The 15065-nt window shown below is 38.0% G+C and overlaps 1 protein-coding gene across 5 annotated transcripts in view; it reads right to left on the bottom strand.

The window, feature by feature from the left end:
* Window positions 1–15065, bottom strand: part of LOC101173072 (amyloid-beta A4 precursor protein-binding family B member 2) — a 36959-nt gene that overhangs the window by 15029 nt on the left and 6865 nt on the right. For all 5 annotated transcript variants that reach the window (XM_023959191.1, XM_023959190.1, XM_023959189.1 and 2 more), the window contains exons 4-8: window positions 14831–14998; window positions 14383–14468; window positions 14183–14243; window positions 11510–11656; window positions 10519–10646 (exon numbers count right to left, since the gene is read on the bottom strand). In XM_023959191.1, coding sequence (XP_023814959.1) covers window positions 10519–10646; window positions 11510–11656; window positions 14183–14243; window positions 14383–14468; window positions 14831–14998 — 590 coding nt within the window. The remainder of the gene's footprint in view (window positions 1–10518; window positions 10647–11509; window positions 11657–14182; window positions 14244–14382; window positions 14469–14830; window positions 14999–15065) is intronic.

Below are 15065 nucleotides of genomic sequence, written 5' to 3'. Positions count from 1 at the left end.
AAGAAGAAAAAAATTGTATCGCTGACAGCCTCATGCTTAGTGGCACCCCGTTTGGATGAAAAAGCTGGGTTTCTTATGTATTTGGGTTTGTGATATTCAGTTCTCCTAATTTGTGAATTTTTTTTGTTGCACAAACATGTTATATCCTTTAATGTGGGACACATTTCTCTGTTGGCAAAAATCTATAATGCAAAACACAGCAGGCCACTTGTGCTGACTCCAGTTCCTAAATCGGTGTCTTTACCGCTTAGACATAAAGTTTTAAACAGTCGATATTAGATATAGTTATTGATTGGTGGTGTTGGAGCTGCATGAAACTTAGGTAAGTTACTATAAATTATGAGATGTTTGCTAAGTTAAAAAAAAGGAAATTGAAAGTGATTTTAATATTTTTCCGGTTTCTTTAATTAAATCAGTTTTACTTTTGATCAAATCTAATCAACTCATTTTATAACTTCTGGACTCATAGAGAACCAAATCCCGGCATTAGACTTCAAAAGATTTCCAATTTGAACTCCAATCATCTTTTGATCTATTTTAAAATGTTCCCAATGGTTTTTAATTATGATTTAATTCAAATCTGCATCATTTTCTAGGACATAGTTTCTGCAGAGGTTCATTAGAAAGTTGCCTCTGAGTAGTGGGCAGGACTGTTGGCGTGTAGTAAGCTTCCCCGACCTCCTCCTATTCACACTTTCCAACTAACTTACAGCCCCTCACAGCCCCAACCTGACATTAAATGGCAAGCAATGTTGGAGCTATCCAGCCGTACAGTGCTGAGCCAGATGCCAGCTCATGGATCTAGTCTACAAGTGGATGAATTGGAATGGTGCATTGCAGGGAGCTTGGGGCCCGCCGATTGTGTCTTCTACGTCACAGCTATAAGCTTTTTTCAACAGTGTTTTTTTTATCTGCTCTTGATTCCCAACTATTTGAATAAAGACATACTTAGAAATACAATTTTAAGCCTAATCTGTCTTTATATATGTCCTCCATCATGAGAAAAAAGCTAAAAACACATTTTTTATTGCAGTGGGTCACATCTTAATCCAAAATTGAAACCAATGCAACATCTGTATTTTAATTTCTATTTAAGGCACTTTTATCATTCCTCCTTCACTGTGTTTTCATGGTTTCACTGCTGTTTACATGCTCTCATTTTAGATTGCTTATGAGTCTGAAATGCAATGACTAATTTAGGCTAATTTCTAATTTGAGTAACAGTCTTGTCCAAAAATGTATGCAGTCATAAAAAAGTTGAACAGAAAACACATTTAAGGTGCTAAAATGTTGTAGTAACACTTCAGTATCTTGCTGCAGCAAAAACAACACACTTGTAGAGATTCCTAACGCTTTCTGCCGCTAGGATTAACTTGTAGAGTCACGCGGTAGAGACTTGACTTTTCCACACCATCTGTCACATGCACACGCAGGTGCAGAGAGCACAGTGTACATCACACAGACTTTAATTATCAAACAGCTTTCCAGGGCTTCTGCGTACCACCGGCAGCTATGCTAATGCGTTTACAAGTGTGGACTGATTTCAAATGTCTGAGGAGGAAGTTCCTGTGACGGTTCAGTCAGCAGAATGTAGATGCTGAAGACCTGCTGTAAGTGTAATCGTATGTTCTGGATCACCTCTCCACTGTTTATACTGACAGTGGTGGGTTTTGGCTGAGATCCAGAATGGGTATGGAGCTAATCCAGGTTTGGCACTGAACGGTGACAAGTGTGAAAAGATGAGACAACAGCTGGATAATGATTTGGGGGAAATCCTCCTCATCACACTGTAAAAAGAATAACAAATGAGCTGCTGGGCATTTTTCGGTTTGAAGCCACCTACAGTTGTCTTTGAAACACAGGGATGCAGGATCTCAACTCATCTTTAGCTATTTGCTTGAGTTTGAGTATTTTAGTCCTACTTATCATTTCTGACACTTAAAAGATGCAGAATTTTGAGGCTAAGCTAACAGTCATTAGGAAAAACTAAAGAACGAGCTATTATTCTGAGAAAATTTAGATTGTATTCAAATTCTTCTGACAATTTGAAGCACCATGCATTTATCCAAACACCCAGATCTTTGCAAAACACTACAAAAAAACAAAAAATAGAACTATTAGTTAGGTTTAGCCTCCTAATATGTGGCACATAAGTGCAGTATTTTTTGTACCTGCACGTTTAAAAGCGTGATGAAAAAAAGGTAATAAATGTTGAGGATAAAATGGAAAGAGGGTCATAACATTCTTACTGACACAGAGCTATTAGCAGACCTGCACAATAGTGCTGACAAAAATAAAAATTTGGCTTAGTGTTGCTGCAGTCCTGCTGCTTCATTATTGGAAATGATCTGTTTTAAACTAATAATTAGCTAGCAAATATTATTCAGATTCTTCAAAGGTTAACTATTTTTAGAGAACAATTAGTTTCTGATTTGATGACTGAATAACTTTCTTTCCCTAATATTTATTTTTTCTTATACTTTTTCGTGTTTTTCTTTTCATTTTTTTCCTCACTTTTCATAGTCACAACACAAAAGACTAAATGAAGACAAATAAAGACGACAAATAAAAAGATGAGTATTTTAAAAATGTTTTTCCTTTTTAGTTGGTTTAATTTTAGCAAAAAAAACAAAAACAAAACGAAAAACAGAAACCAAAGATGACCAAAAAAATTACATAGATATATCAAATCTAATTCAGACCTAATCAAGTTTTATTATTATTATTGTTATCATTTTGTTTGAGTTTTTTTGCAAAAAAGACAGACTGATTCATAAAAACTACAGAACCACAGGGTTGTTTGAATGCTTAACCTTATTACCCTGTCATTTCAAATGCCAAGTTACAAATTATAATTTAAGGTGCTCCATGATACGGTCTTTAAATGGAGTTTTAAAGATTAGGAATGTAGCAAAGGACTGATGTGTTTGTGTTTCATTCAGCACACGGCACCGCCTGTGTGATTTTGAGCAAGTGATTGACGTTGTTTACAGCAGCAGCTGTGGCGCGGTTTGATTCCTCCTCTGTTCCCGGTGCATCAGTTGAAGCTGATGGTTAAAAACAGTCTTTTGTCAAATGAAAGAAACATAGCTCAGTTTATACAGATGCAGCTTTGTGACCCAATTCCAATTGTGCAGAGTGGCACAGAGGCAACCAAGAGTGGGAGGGGCATTATGCAGCAGCCAAGTGTCAACACTCATGGTGTTTCATTAGATATTTAACAGCAAAGATCGACGATTGGGACTGACAGAGCGTGTGTTAGGAATGAAAGATCGGGGTTGGAGGGGGATTCTTGGTGGGCGGCAGAGAAGGAAAGATGATGTCCTGCAGTTCTCCCTGCTCTTGATCATTTATACATCACATTTCTTTAGAGTATGCGTAGTATACTTTTGCTCTGATGCACCAATATTCTCAAGGCTGCAGAGCTTCAGTGAGATGTCACTTCAGTCAAAAGCCTCCATTCATGCATCACACTAACTTCTATTTGTGACAGAGTGTGGGAGAGCACAGGGACTAGGTGTAAAGTTAATGTTGAGTTATTCTTATACTCTTTTTGCACATAATTTCATTGAGTTGCAGAGCAATAAATCATACTCTATGCATATATGCAATACAGTGCCATATGTCCCCATTTCCATAAGGAGGTACGCTAAATGCCTTAAGGGGATGTGTACTAAAATATCTTTTATAAGCTAAAGATTTCATTGCTATCAAGACAGCTCTTTAAAAAAGTACAGTAAGTTTTATGCATTTTTCAAAATAAGTTGATGCATTGTTTTCAATTATTTTTTCTTGATAAAGAAAATGATAGAAATGATATATATCATTAGTAAGTTTTGAGGTTAACATAATAGAGCGCCATATAGTTAAATGAATGAGCAAGTGTGCAAACTAATGGTTAAAGACAGACTGCAATGAAAATTGTGTTTTTTAGTGTTTTTAACTTGCTCTTGTGGCACTTTTATATAAAGAAAATTAAGCTCAAAACTGCATCTATAAGTATTTCTTTCTTCAAATCATTGTGAAGCAGGAGCAGAAAAAACACAGTTGGAAAAAACCCTGTAGCTGTGACATAAAAGCTACTACTGAGTGTAAACAGATGGATGACGGGAATTTGAGGCGGTTTGCTCCGCGCCAACAGTCTCACCACAACTTAGAGGCAAATTTTTAGTCAACTACTGATGCTCTGCAGAAACTATGTCCTACACAGGTCTTTTGACTTTGTCTAAAAACTGGATAATCATATTAAAATACACTGGGAATGCTTTACAACAGATAAAATGATCAGAGAGGGACTTTAAAAAAGACGGTGGAGGGTGTTCTCCATTCCAAAAAGTTTTGACTTTCTTCTTTGGATGTTGAATGACAGATCTCACGTTTTCTTGTATGAGTCACATCAAAAACCGAAAATCAAAGCAGCACTGCGACTTTACTCGTGCAGAATCCACACATGCATTTCAGCGCCATCATTTATGATTCACTAACACAACATTAAAAACTTTAAACCACACAATCAAACACTCCAACAGCTGAAACCGAGATGCTCAAAAATGCAAGACAACAGAAAAACTCCCACAATGCACCTTGCCCACTCTTTCACTTGCAGTGCATGGAAACATTGCAATAATAACAATGAAATTCAAATGTTTTGCACTCATCAACACGGTCCACCACCATCTTCTTCTAATGAACAAATAAAATACTTCCTTCCTTTCTCTCCTGAGTAAACATTAGCGTATCTACTGTTCAGTTAATCTGTGCGCTTTATTTTTTATCAACCGCTTATTTTCCGTTGACAATAATGTTATTAGCATGTGTTTGACTGTGTGCACTAAAAAGAAGGATTAGACACAGGAACAGCCAACAGGCTTCAGCATAAGGCTGTACCATCACTCAGATTTTTCTTTAATAAAATATATTAGTTGCAGAAATTCAATGTTCAATATTCATTTTATCTTTTTATGTCTTGCGACAAGAATATGTCAAAAACGCCAAAAGCATGATTTTCATCAGAGTGAGTTTTGAATGTAGGATTATTATTCTGAATTCGGGAATTCTTATTCTTAGAACATCCAGCGTAAGACAGGCCTTACTGTCACAAGCTGAAATCTGATTGGCTATTGCAACTTTCTGTTTGCGCAGTTTACGTCAACCCGTTTTGTGAATTCTGAAGGCCTTGGGCAAATTTTACTGAACATGACAACACAAGCAAGCAAAAGAGTGATTGGATAAATAAAATCCCACCAGGATGTCCAGCACTGTCAACAACTAAACTAAGGGGATTTATGTGACATTAGAAAAAAAAAACTACAATGAATGATTATTGTTTGTTAAAAAACATAAAATAATTGTAGTTACACATTAAATCACTTTGCTCTACTATCTTCAGTCCTGCATTATCAGCAAACATCTCTGTCTGACAGGCCCAAAGATGTTCTTATCCTGAGGAGATTTATTGGCCGTTGTGGCAGCGCAGGGAATCTATGGGGATGAACAGGAGGAGTAATCTGTCAGAAGGAAAAGGATTACTGCAGGTGTTCCTAATAATGCAAATGTAAGACAGAAATAAAAGAAGAAGAAAGTATTCAATCAATTTATATTCTAGACGATGATATACAATCAAAGCCTTCACAGTGATCTTCTGCTCAGAGAAGTCTCTTTTGGGATGGGTGGACAAAACCCTGTCAAAGGTGGGTTGTTTGTGTGGGGAGAAGCAGAATTGATCTATTGCAGACAAAATGGAAAAAGCGATGAGTTGCAGGGTAAGAACAGGTGCAGCTATAAGGTTCAAAGCAGTGCAGGAGTGGGGAGGAAAGGTCATCAATCATTCTGACGTCCATCGAGTGGGTCTATGTGTTGGGTCTCTGTCCCTGTGGGCCATCAGAGGGACATGTTGCATGCTAATTAAGGCTTCAGAGACCTTGACATCAGTAAATAAGCTGCGGTTATGGTGGTCTCGAGAAGGGAAGGGGGGGGCTCTAACCAAGCCTGCTTGTACAAACTCACTTCACAAAGGAAAAGAAAAAAAAAAAAGAAAGAGATTGCAAGAATGTGTTCAGCATTAAAAAATGTATGATCCCAGAGGCTAGTGTGTCTCCTCTCCTCTTGTCTCCCCTTCACTTCTTTTCTATATGCCAAAGCTGTCCACAGAAGGTTAGCAGATTGGGAAACAAGTGATAACTGGAGGGAATAGGCAAGAGTCTCTATTGCCCACTAATGAATATGAATGAAATGGTCAACCTCACCCATGAGTAATCCGTGAAGCACTTACACAGCAGGAAAAAAACCCCACAAAAAGAGTTTTTCCAACAGTGCTCTCCGGATCTAAGTAGATGCCAAACGCAAAAGGTCAAGGAGACCAGCGGATGCAGCTTTCCCGTGTTTTTAATCATAAAACTTCACAAATGTGGCAGCGTTTCTCAAGCACACATGCGTGACTAAATGAACATAATCGACTGAAGCCGATTCTGGGTTGCATCTCACCAAAAACTCACACTCTCGCACAAATCCAATATAACATCAAACAGCTGCAAACAGCCTCAAAATCCCTGCAGCTCACTGAGCCCATTTACACCTGTCTTTTTCAATCCTTGCTTTGCCTCATTTCTTTCCTTGCTTGGTTTCTCTTTTTTTGGGTTGTACTCTGTTGTGTCAGTGACTCCTGCTGCTAACCTGCAGCCCTACACCTGATGGCTAACCAAGAAGACGGAGAGAAAGGCAGGAACTTGAACAGCTGGAAGTCAAACGTAAAACCCCAGAAAAGAAAAGAAAAAGGAAAATACATTTAAATAGCTGTTTTCTGTGCTGGAGAAACAGTGACGAAGATGATGAGTGATGTTGGATGACTTTAAGCAGACTGATGGGTGGAGAGCAGAGGAATGAATGAATTAGATGGGAATACTCACACAGGCAGACATCCTCGCCCCGATAACTGCTTCCCTGCCTCGTTAGCTCCACCACGGTGACATTGCTTCTGCCTCTCTTCTGCTGATCCCTGAGGTAAATCTTTTCCAATTTTTTCTTCTTACCCTTTTTTGTAAATTTTCCCGTGGGTCTTTCTTTTCGATCCTTCCCCTCCCCCTGTTCTTTATTTGCTCTTTCCTTCTGATACACCTCTTCTGTTCCTTGCTCTCGCTACAGCCTGCTTCCTTTTGCTCGCTTGCCTCATCCGAAGAGTCTGGCGAGGTCCTGCTGCGTCCTGCTCAATGCAAGCGGGGAAGCATGCCTTTCTCTCCACGCTTCCCTGTTTGCCTACGCTCTCCTCTTTTCCATGTGTCTCCCTCTTCTCCTCACTGAAACTGGGGTGAAAAAAAGGGAAGGCTTCCACCCCACTAAAGTGTGGGACAAACAAAGGGAGGCAGAAGGAAGTGGAGTCAAAGCCTTGCAGCCAATAGCATAACTGGAAGGGATAAAGAGTGTCGGAGACAAAGAGTGGAAATAGCAGAAGAGTGTTACAGACAGGAGAATGGAATAGTGAAGTGGGTAATACATGCACACCCACCCATCACACACCATCACACACCGACACACACCGTGCTCCAGATAGAAACACATGACTTCATCAGTTCAAACCCAGCAGAAAACACACACACACACGTGTAAACGTGTACACGCACAACTGGGCGTGCACTATCAGACTTGCTGAGTGCTCCAGATATAGCCTCATGACTTCATCGTGGGGCAAGCCCCTCCTCCCCTGCTGTCCCACCCTGTTCCAGAGATGGAATGGTGGTGGGGGGACTCATTCATATTGAATTGAGCTGAGAAAGAGATGCAGGAAAAGACGAGGCAGAAGATGGAAAGAGAGATCTGATGACGACAGTAATGGGAGGGTTGTCCTCAAATCCTCTGCAAAACATTTTTAATCTATCTTTTAAATGGAAATTGTTGTTGTCATTTTTTGAAAGCTTTTTACTTATTTTTCTTATTTCGTTCGCTTTTATCTATTTGCACCTAAACCTTAAAAAATGATGTATCTTTATTTTATCATCTGTTCAATTTAACCTCTCAAGACCTGGTATCCACATGCGTTGACATCTCCTTTTGGGTTATATTATTCTGCTTAACTGGGGTTAACGTGTGTAGTGGGTTAGCTTAAATATCAGCTCGGACCTAAAGAGGTTAAAGTACAAAAGGAACATTAAGAAAAGTGGAACCACCTCAAAAGCTGTCAATTTCTTAGATTGATTAAAAACCAAAACAAAAAAGAGAATGTGGATGGCTAAGTGAAGTCTGTTTTCTTTGTATGCAAATCTTTTCCAAAATCACCTTTCCTAAGTCAAAAACAAGATTTTATAATTAGAATTTGATGGATTGATGACTCATCCATCAACGCAGGAGGCCTCTCCACCAAAAACAAAATACATATTTAACAATCAGCAGTCAGGAAGCTTGCCCTCTGCCAAGGCTCATGCTTTATTTAGCTTTTTTTTTTTTTCTCTAAAGTGCATGTTAACACTAAATCTAAAGGGGACTCTTGGTTTTGCCTCACCTCTCCATCTACCTTCATAGAATTTGGCTCAACATTTATGTAAAATCTGAACAGACAAACTCAAGCAGATGGAACCTTTTAGTTATAAAAACTAACAGCACACATGGCATCTCTGTAGCAACAAGAGTAGTCTTATAAATACCCTGTTATGATTAGAGCTTGTCAGGCTGATTATAACAGTTTTTTTCTTTTTCAAAAGCTCTAAAAAAGATCAACTGACAGGTTTCTTTACACCAATGCAGATTGTGCAATTTGTTTTAGGAGCTCATTCATCCTTTTGAAGCACACTATTTTAAATTGTAGAAGGAAAAATGCAACAATAAGTTAAGAAAATCAATGGATTTAAATAACACAAATTGTAAAGCTTTAGCTGCTTACTTATCACACATTATTTTTCTGGGAAGAACAAACCTTGACTACACTGCCCTCTGGTGGTTTAATCAACCAATCGCAGATTTTAGAAAATTGCTGTGGGAAAATTGTTCAAGATCTTAAACATTAAAAATGGGAAATGCAAAAGATAAAATATAACTTTAAAAAAGATACTAGCAGCAACAACATTTTGCATCAGTTCCTATAAAACAAAGTCATGAGAAAAGCGCCAAACAAAAGAAAAAGCAGACTTAAAACTTTGAAGGTTTGTTGGGGTGAAATGTGAACAGAATGGATGTTATGAGGCCACAAAATACAGTTTAGAAGACAAAAGATAAGAGAGGAGCTATCACAGGCCAACAGTCCCCTCTTCTTATTGTAACACACTTTATCCATTAGCACTAAGAGAGAAAGCTGCTGAAAGTTTTCTTGGCCCCCCGGGACGATAGAGGCCGGAAGGATTTTCTGTCGTTATGCTTCACTCTTTATCACCCTCAAACACATGCAACTAGGATTTTAGTGGGTTTGCTAATGGAAAAGAGAAAGAAAGGAGGTAAAATTGAGGACGGGAAGAACGTGAGAGCACAAAGCTGTTAAAGACCCACTCTGATGAAAATGTTTTTTTTGAACATGTTTTTGTGGCATTTTTCTAATGATGGAGGACATACATCAAGAAAATTAAGATTAAAAGTGCATTTCTGAATTGAATTTCTGAATATTTCAAATTTTTGTGAATCAGGAGCAGAGAAAAAATACAGTGCTATTATGCTTGCAGGTGTGACGTAGAAGCTACTTTGGCTGACCCCAAACTCCATGATTTATTTTTAGTGTGTGTGGATGTGAAGTTCATGTTGCATATATGAAAAACAGGATCTCAGAGGAACTGGGATGTCAGCACAAATTTCTGTAGACATGAGGGGAGTTTGTAAGTGACACAGTTGATCATTGGGTCTTTGGGAGTCACGTCAATGGGGGTTTAGACTACCGCTCTATCAACAGCTATGCTAGCTTCAGCACATTGTCAACTCAATAATAAAAGGTTAAGACTGAGGAATGATGGGAAACGATCGACAAGCCAAAGGTTTAACTGGAGGGGGATAAGACTTGAGCAGTGGAATAATTACAACCCTTCATGTATTTCTAAAACAGACTGTTGAAATGATAATAAGACAAATTCTGCAACCTGGGTAAGATTATAGACTTAGTACTCTTAAGGGTATTATGGAAAATATGTTTTTAATGTCCCATTTGATGAAAAACAGAAAAAATTTAGTTTAATGTCAATCTCTGTGCAACAACAAAACAAGAACAGGAAAACTCCACAAAACTTCAAAACTTTGATAAAAATCTGTTTCAAAGAACTGATGTAAGCAAACTTTATCTGCTACAAACTTTTCCATATTGCTAGAACAGATTCTGGTATGCAAATTTGGAATTGTCAGTGGGACAAAAACTTTCTATGTTGGAGAGCATTTTTTTTTCTAACAGCCCCTTAGCTGTTTATTCTTCTGCAGTCTGATGAGACTTTCAGTAGTACCCCATCCTGTCACTCAGTCCTCCAAACTGAGTGACAGTCCTTTAACTTTAACTAAAAAAAAACAAGGTCCTTTAACTCTATCTTAAAAACTCCTTCATTTCCATATTTGTTATTTTACCTGTCATGGTCTCGGCCGACTCCCCAGACACGGATGCTGCTGATTGGCTGAGAGTGGAGCAAGCTGTGATCATCCGGGTCCACCAGGCTTAACATGCGATCCTCCAGCACTAAAAGCATCCCTTTACCCTGTAAGACAATGAGAAGGGATCAGGTCAAGCTGTGGTTTAGGTTACAAACTGAAGGGTAGAGGTTCAAGGTGGAGTCTTTGTCAATGCAGAGTTAAAGGACCTGGGGTGGAGACATATATAGGTTGAACAAACAGAGCTGTGACATACAGATGTATGCTCTTTGTCTACTGGGTATTAAAAATAGCTGTTGATGGTGTTTGCTGTGCTGCCATTTATTAGTAACTAGTTGTAAAATGGGAGCAATCAGTTTAGCATGGATTCTAAACGTCAGACAAGACTTTTTTTTTGCGCTTTTTGTTTTATTCTGTTGTCTTGTTTATACATGAATTTTACATATCATAATGTGGGGAATGTGGGCTTATGGGGAAGGTGTGTGTTTTCACAATATTTTATGTAACAGTCTTACTATGTCTTTTTATTGTCTTCCTTTGTTTTTTTTATTGCTGGAAATTGCTTGAAATAAATCAATCAATCAGACTTTGTATTGTTATTTAGTTTAATTTTTTTAAAGTAATTGGTGTTGATTGTATGAAAGGTGTTTTATAAATAAAGATTAATTCGATCTAACTCACAATATCTCAGACATCAAAAAACACACCTCTATTTACTTTTTTTTTACTAGGAGTGCTATAGTCTACTTAAGTTTTATCAGTTTCAAACTAGTCTGCCATCACCAGACTGTATTCTTTACTGCAGATTCTTTCATAAATCTTCTCTTGCAGAACTTTTCCCACCTGTTAGGCAAAGGAGCTTAACTGAATCTGTCGCAGGTTTTCTATAAATGTGTGTAAAGTGGCATGATGAGGTTGTCATGTCTTAACTAATATTACATGAATAACTGCCCTTTGTAGAGACACTTACCTCCCCCCAGACACCGGCTGAGTCCCGTATGTCCCTCCTGCAGTAGGACAGCTGTCTGATACACTGGTGGACGGCCACACTGCTCCTACCCTCACAAAGGTCCTGCTCTGCCATCTCCACCCAGCCAAGAGAGCGCACTGGAAAGGACTGGGACATAAAAACAGAGAACTTGTATTTTCCTATGTAAATGAGCTGAATATCTTAATTTACAACAGAAAGGTTGGCTGTAAAAAACTGAAAAACTATAGTGAAATATAAGTTATATAATATCTGAATTACAGCATGAGCAACTAAAACAGAATAAAACAGAACAAGAAGGGTCAAAACAGGAGTGGGTGGTGAATTGCAGATGACCTAACTAAAACTAAGCACCAAAAACTCTTTGTAGGGTGACAAGTTAGAATCTCATGACAGCAAGTACTCAAGTTAAGCGATCAATCCATTTTCTACAACTCCTTAGTCCCATTCAGCCCTACCAAGCTACTGTCTGGTGAAGGGAGTCACACCCTGAACAGTATGACATGTCGGCGCCACATAGACAAACGACCAAACACACTAACATTTTCACCTAAGAGTCAATTTAGAGTCACCAATGAACCCATGCAGCATGTTTTTGGACTGTGGGATGGAGCCTGAGTGCCCAGAGAAAACAAGGGGTATCCGCGAGTAGAACATGCAAACTTTGAGCAGGGAGGACCCGGCTGGAATTTGAATTCTTGCTGTGAAGTCAGAGTGCTAACCGCCCAGTAAAAAGATGACTAACTTAACAAATTAAACCAAAAATTCGTACCATTAAGTACAGATAATCAACATAGATTTTTGGTAGATTTTTAATTTTTTATTGATTTTGTAATTCCTTAATGGAAGTACATTGAGACATACTGTAGCTTGTTCCAAAGGAACTAGGGATTAGACACCTCTTTCATTATATACATTTATTTTGTTTTTTGTTCTTTCAAGAAGAAAGAGGTGTGTGCTACCTTTTGGAGGACAGGATCATTAACAGAAAATCACATGAAGGGGGTAGGTCCCTCACCGACAGAAATAGTCACAGGTAAAGAGACAACTTCATTCATTTTGAACGATTTACGCATGTTTTTCATTTGTCACCAGTCGCCGCATTAATTAGTTATGGCACATAAAGCTTTCGCAAACTTTATAAATCAGCTTCATTCTTTGAACTTAACAGAGCCCTGAAACTGACATAAAAAAAAAAAGGTTTCGTCAAATTATTAGTTTAAGCCATGAATTAGTATTTTAAGGCTACAATTTAGAATTTTATTAGCATTTTGTGTGGACAAATTAGCATTTTGTGTGGGCAAATTAGCATATTTAAGCCACAATTTAGATTTTTAATCTGCATTATGTGCACACAAATTACTATTTTAACAGCACAAATTAATATTTTATACAAACAAATGAGCATTTTGAGGCCACAATTAAGTGTTTTGTGACAATAAATTACCATTCATTGGTATTTTGTGGTCACAAATTAGATTTTTATTGGCATTTTGTGGGCACAAATTAGCACTGCCTGTGCACAAATTAGGTTTGTCGGCATAAACTACCATTTAGTGTAAACAAATTAGTATTTTGTGGCCACAAATTAGTAGTATTGACTGATGATATGGAAAATTTTGTGCACCAAATGCTTATTTGTTGGCATTCATATGCCAACAATTCATATGAACTTTTTTTCATTTAATGTTTGGCTCTCCATTGTGTTTTTTGGGCTTTGCTGTTTTTCCTGTTAAGTCACTGGTTCTTAGGTTGCACGTAACTCCAAAGCGAGTTTGAACATCCCTGAAGGTAAATCACTGTTGCCTGTTAACAAAACTCCAAGCAGCTCAGTTTACAAAGTGACCAGGTGGTGGAGCTGTACTCTCAAACAGAGAAGCAAGCACTGGAGGCGAATGGGTTCATCATCCCATTCTAAATGCATTTTGATAAATCCCTTTATTCTGAAATACAAAGTCAGTATTATTATACCATAATTAGCCATTTATTTGACGTTTGTCTAAAACTAATGCAGATTTCACCTTTTTGGAATTATGTAATCAATCAAAACCTTTCCAAACCGCATGTTTAAATTCTAAAACAGAGATGTTGAGTATTTTAATTTATTCTCTGCAATCATCACCTTCCAAAGGATTCTCGGTATTGCATCAGAAGCTGTGACAGCTATACACAGATTCACTTAACTGCCAGACATTTTTCAAACTGAGGCATTGAGCTGTAACGTGTACAGGATGTGCTTTGACATTGTCTTAGTAAGATGAAAAATACGTTTCCTCGGAAAACGCTGCCCTTTGGGTGAATGCTCATTCTGCAACAAAGCCCTGCACGGTTAAGAAATATCTTCTCCAGCTGTGTTAGTTAGTCAAACCAAATGTTAACTTAAAATTTCTGTTAATAACCAGCTAATACCTAATATTTCAAACTACTACTTTTGCCAAAATAGAAAAGACAACCGAAAAGCTTTTACGGCTGCAATACCAGCGGACTAAAAACCAAAAATCTGAAGCATTTGATGTTTTTATTTATTTCCAAAACAATTTTGCATGAAACTCAAGCACCATATTTTTTTATGACAGGGCATTGCATCTGTGTTTGTCACACACCATGTCCAGCTTTGTTATTGTAAACACACTGCCTATGTTTTCACTAGATTACCATTGCCTCTGCATCCGGATATGTGCTGTCAAGGTCCACCGTCTGTAGCTGAGCTGTAGGGCTGTGGAGAGGAAGAGAACACAACAGATGATACAAATACCAAGGCTACTTCAGACTTCACATATACACATACGATGCAACTAACATCTAACAGAAAATCTATTAGATTACATTAAATTCATTTCAGTGGGATTTTTTACTTGAGTTTTAGAGAAGCATAGCGCAGAGTTGCTCCTTCAAATGCTTTAAGACTGGGATCTGGATAGACTGGATAGTCCTTCAGCTCCTGAAACAAACGAAGATGAAACTAGAACCATAGTAATAAATATTCACATATTATTATTTTTTTAGACTGTGATTAGTTTGGGCCATATCCAATTTATATAATAACAATTTAAATTCAGTTCAAGAGATATCACCTTTGAAATAAATTACCATTATTTTCTTTTACAAAGAACAGCAGTGCTACAAAAATAATAATAAGTATCATAAATTTGATGAACATTTTTATTATTTTATTATATTAAATATGTTAGAAGAGTTTTGGATACATTTTCATTTGTTTTAAGGGTAAATGACCTTCAAAATAGAGTTTCGAAAAGCAACATCAGAGTTACAGCTAGAGAGAGCTAAAGCGACTTGACTCACATTGACGGTACGGGTGGTGGTGGTGGTGGGGGTGGGGGTGGTGTCCACAGTCCGTCCAGGAGAAGACATAGCATTGGAGGGTGTGGGGGAGGAGGATCGGGAGGAAAACGAGCCGGTGGGGGACGGAACAGGCTCCACCGAGCTGTCGGATATCAGGCTGCTGGGGCGCTAGGGGCAAAAAAGGATGGAAACGGAGAAGCATTTCAAGATTTGAGTGAAAACAACAAAATAATTT

The sequence above is a fragment of the Oryzias latipes genome, chromosome 10 (assembly GCF_002234675.1).
Source record: "Oryzias latipes chromosome 10, ASM223467v1".
Taxonomy (NCBI): domain Eukaryota; kingdom Metazoa; phylum Chordata; class Actinopteri; order Beloniformes; family Adrianichthyidae; genus Oryzias; species Oryzias latipes.
Note: the sequence above shows the minus strand (reverse complement) of the source record. Positions and strands in the feature narration are given on the sequence as shown.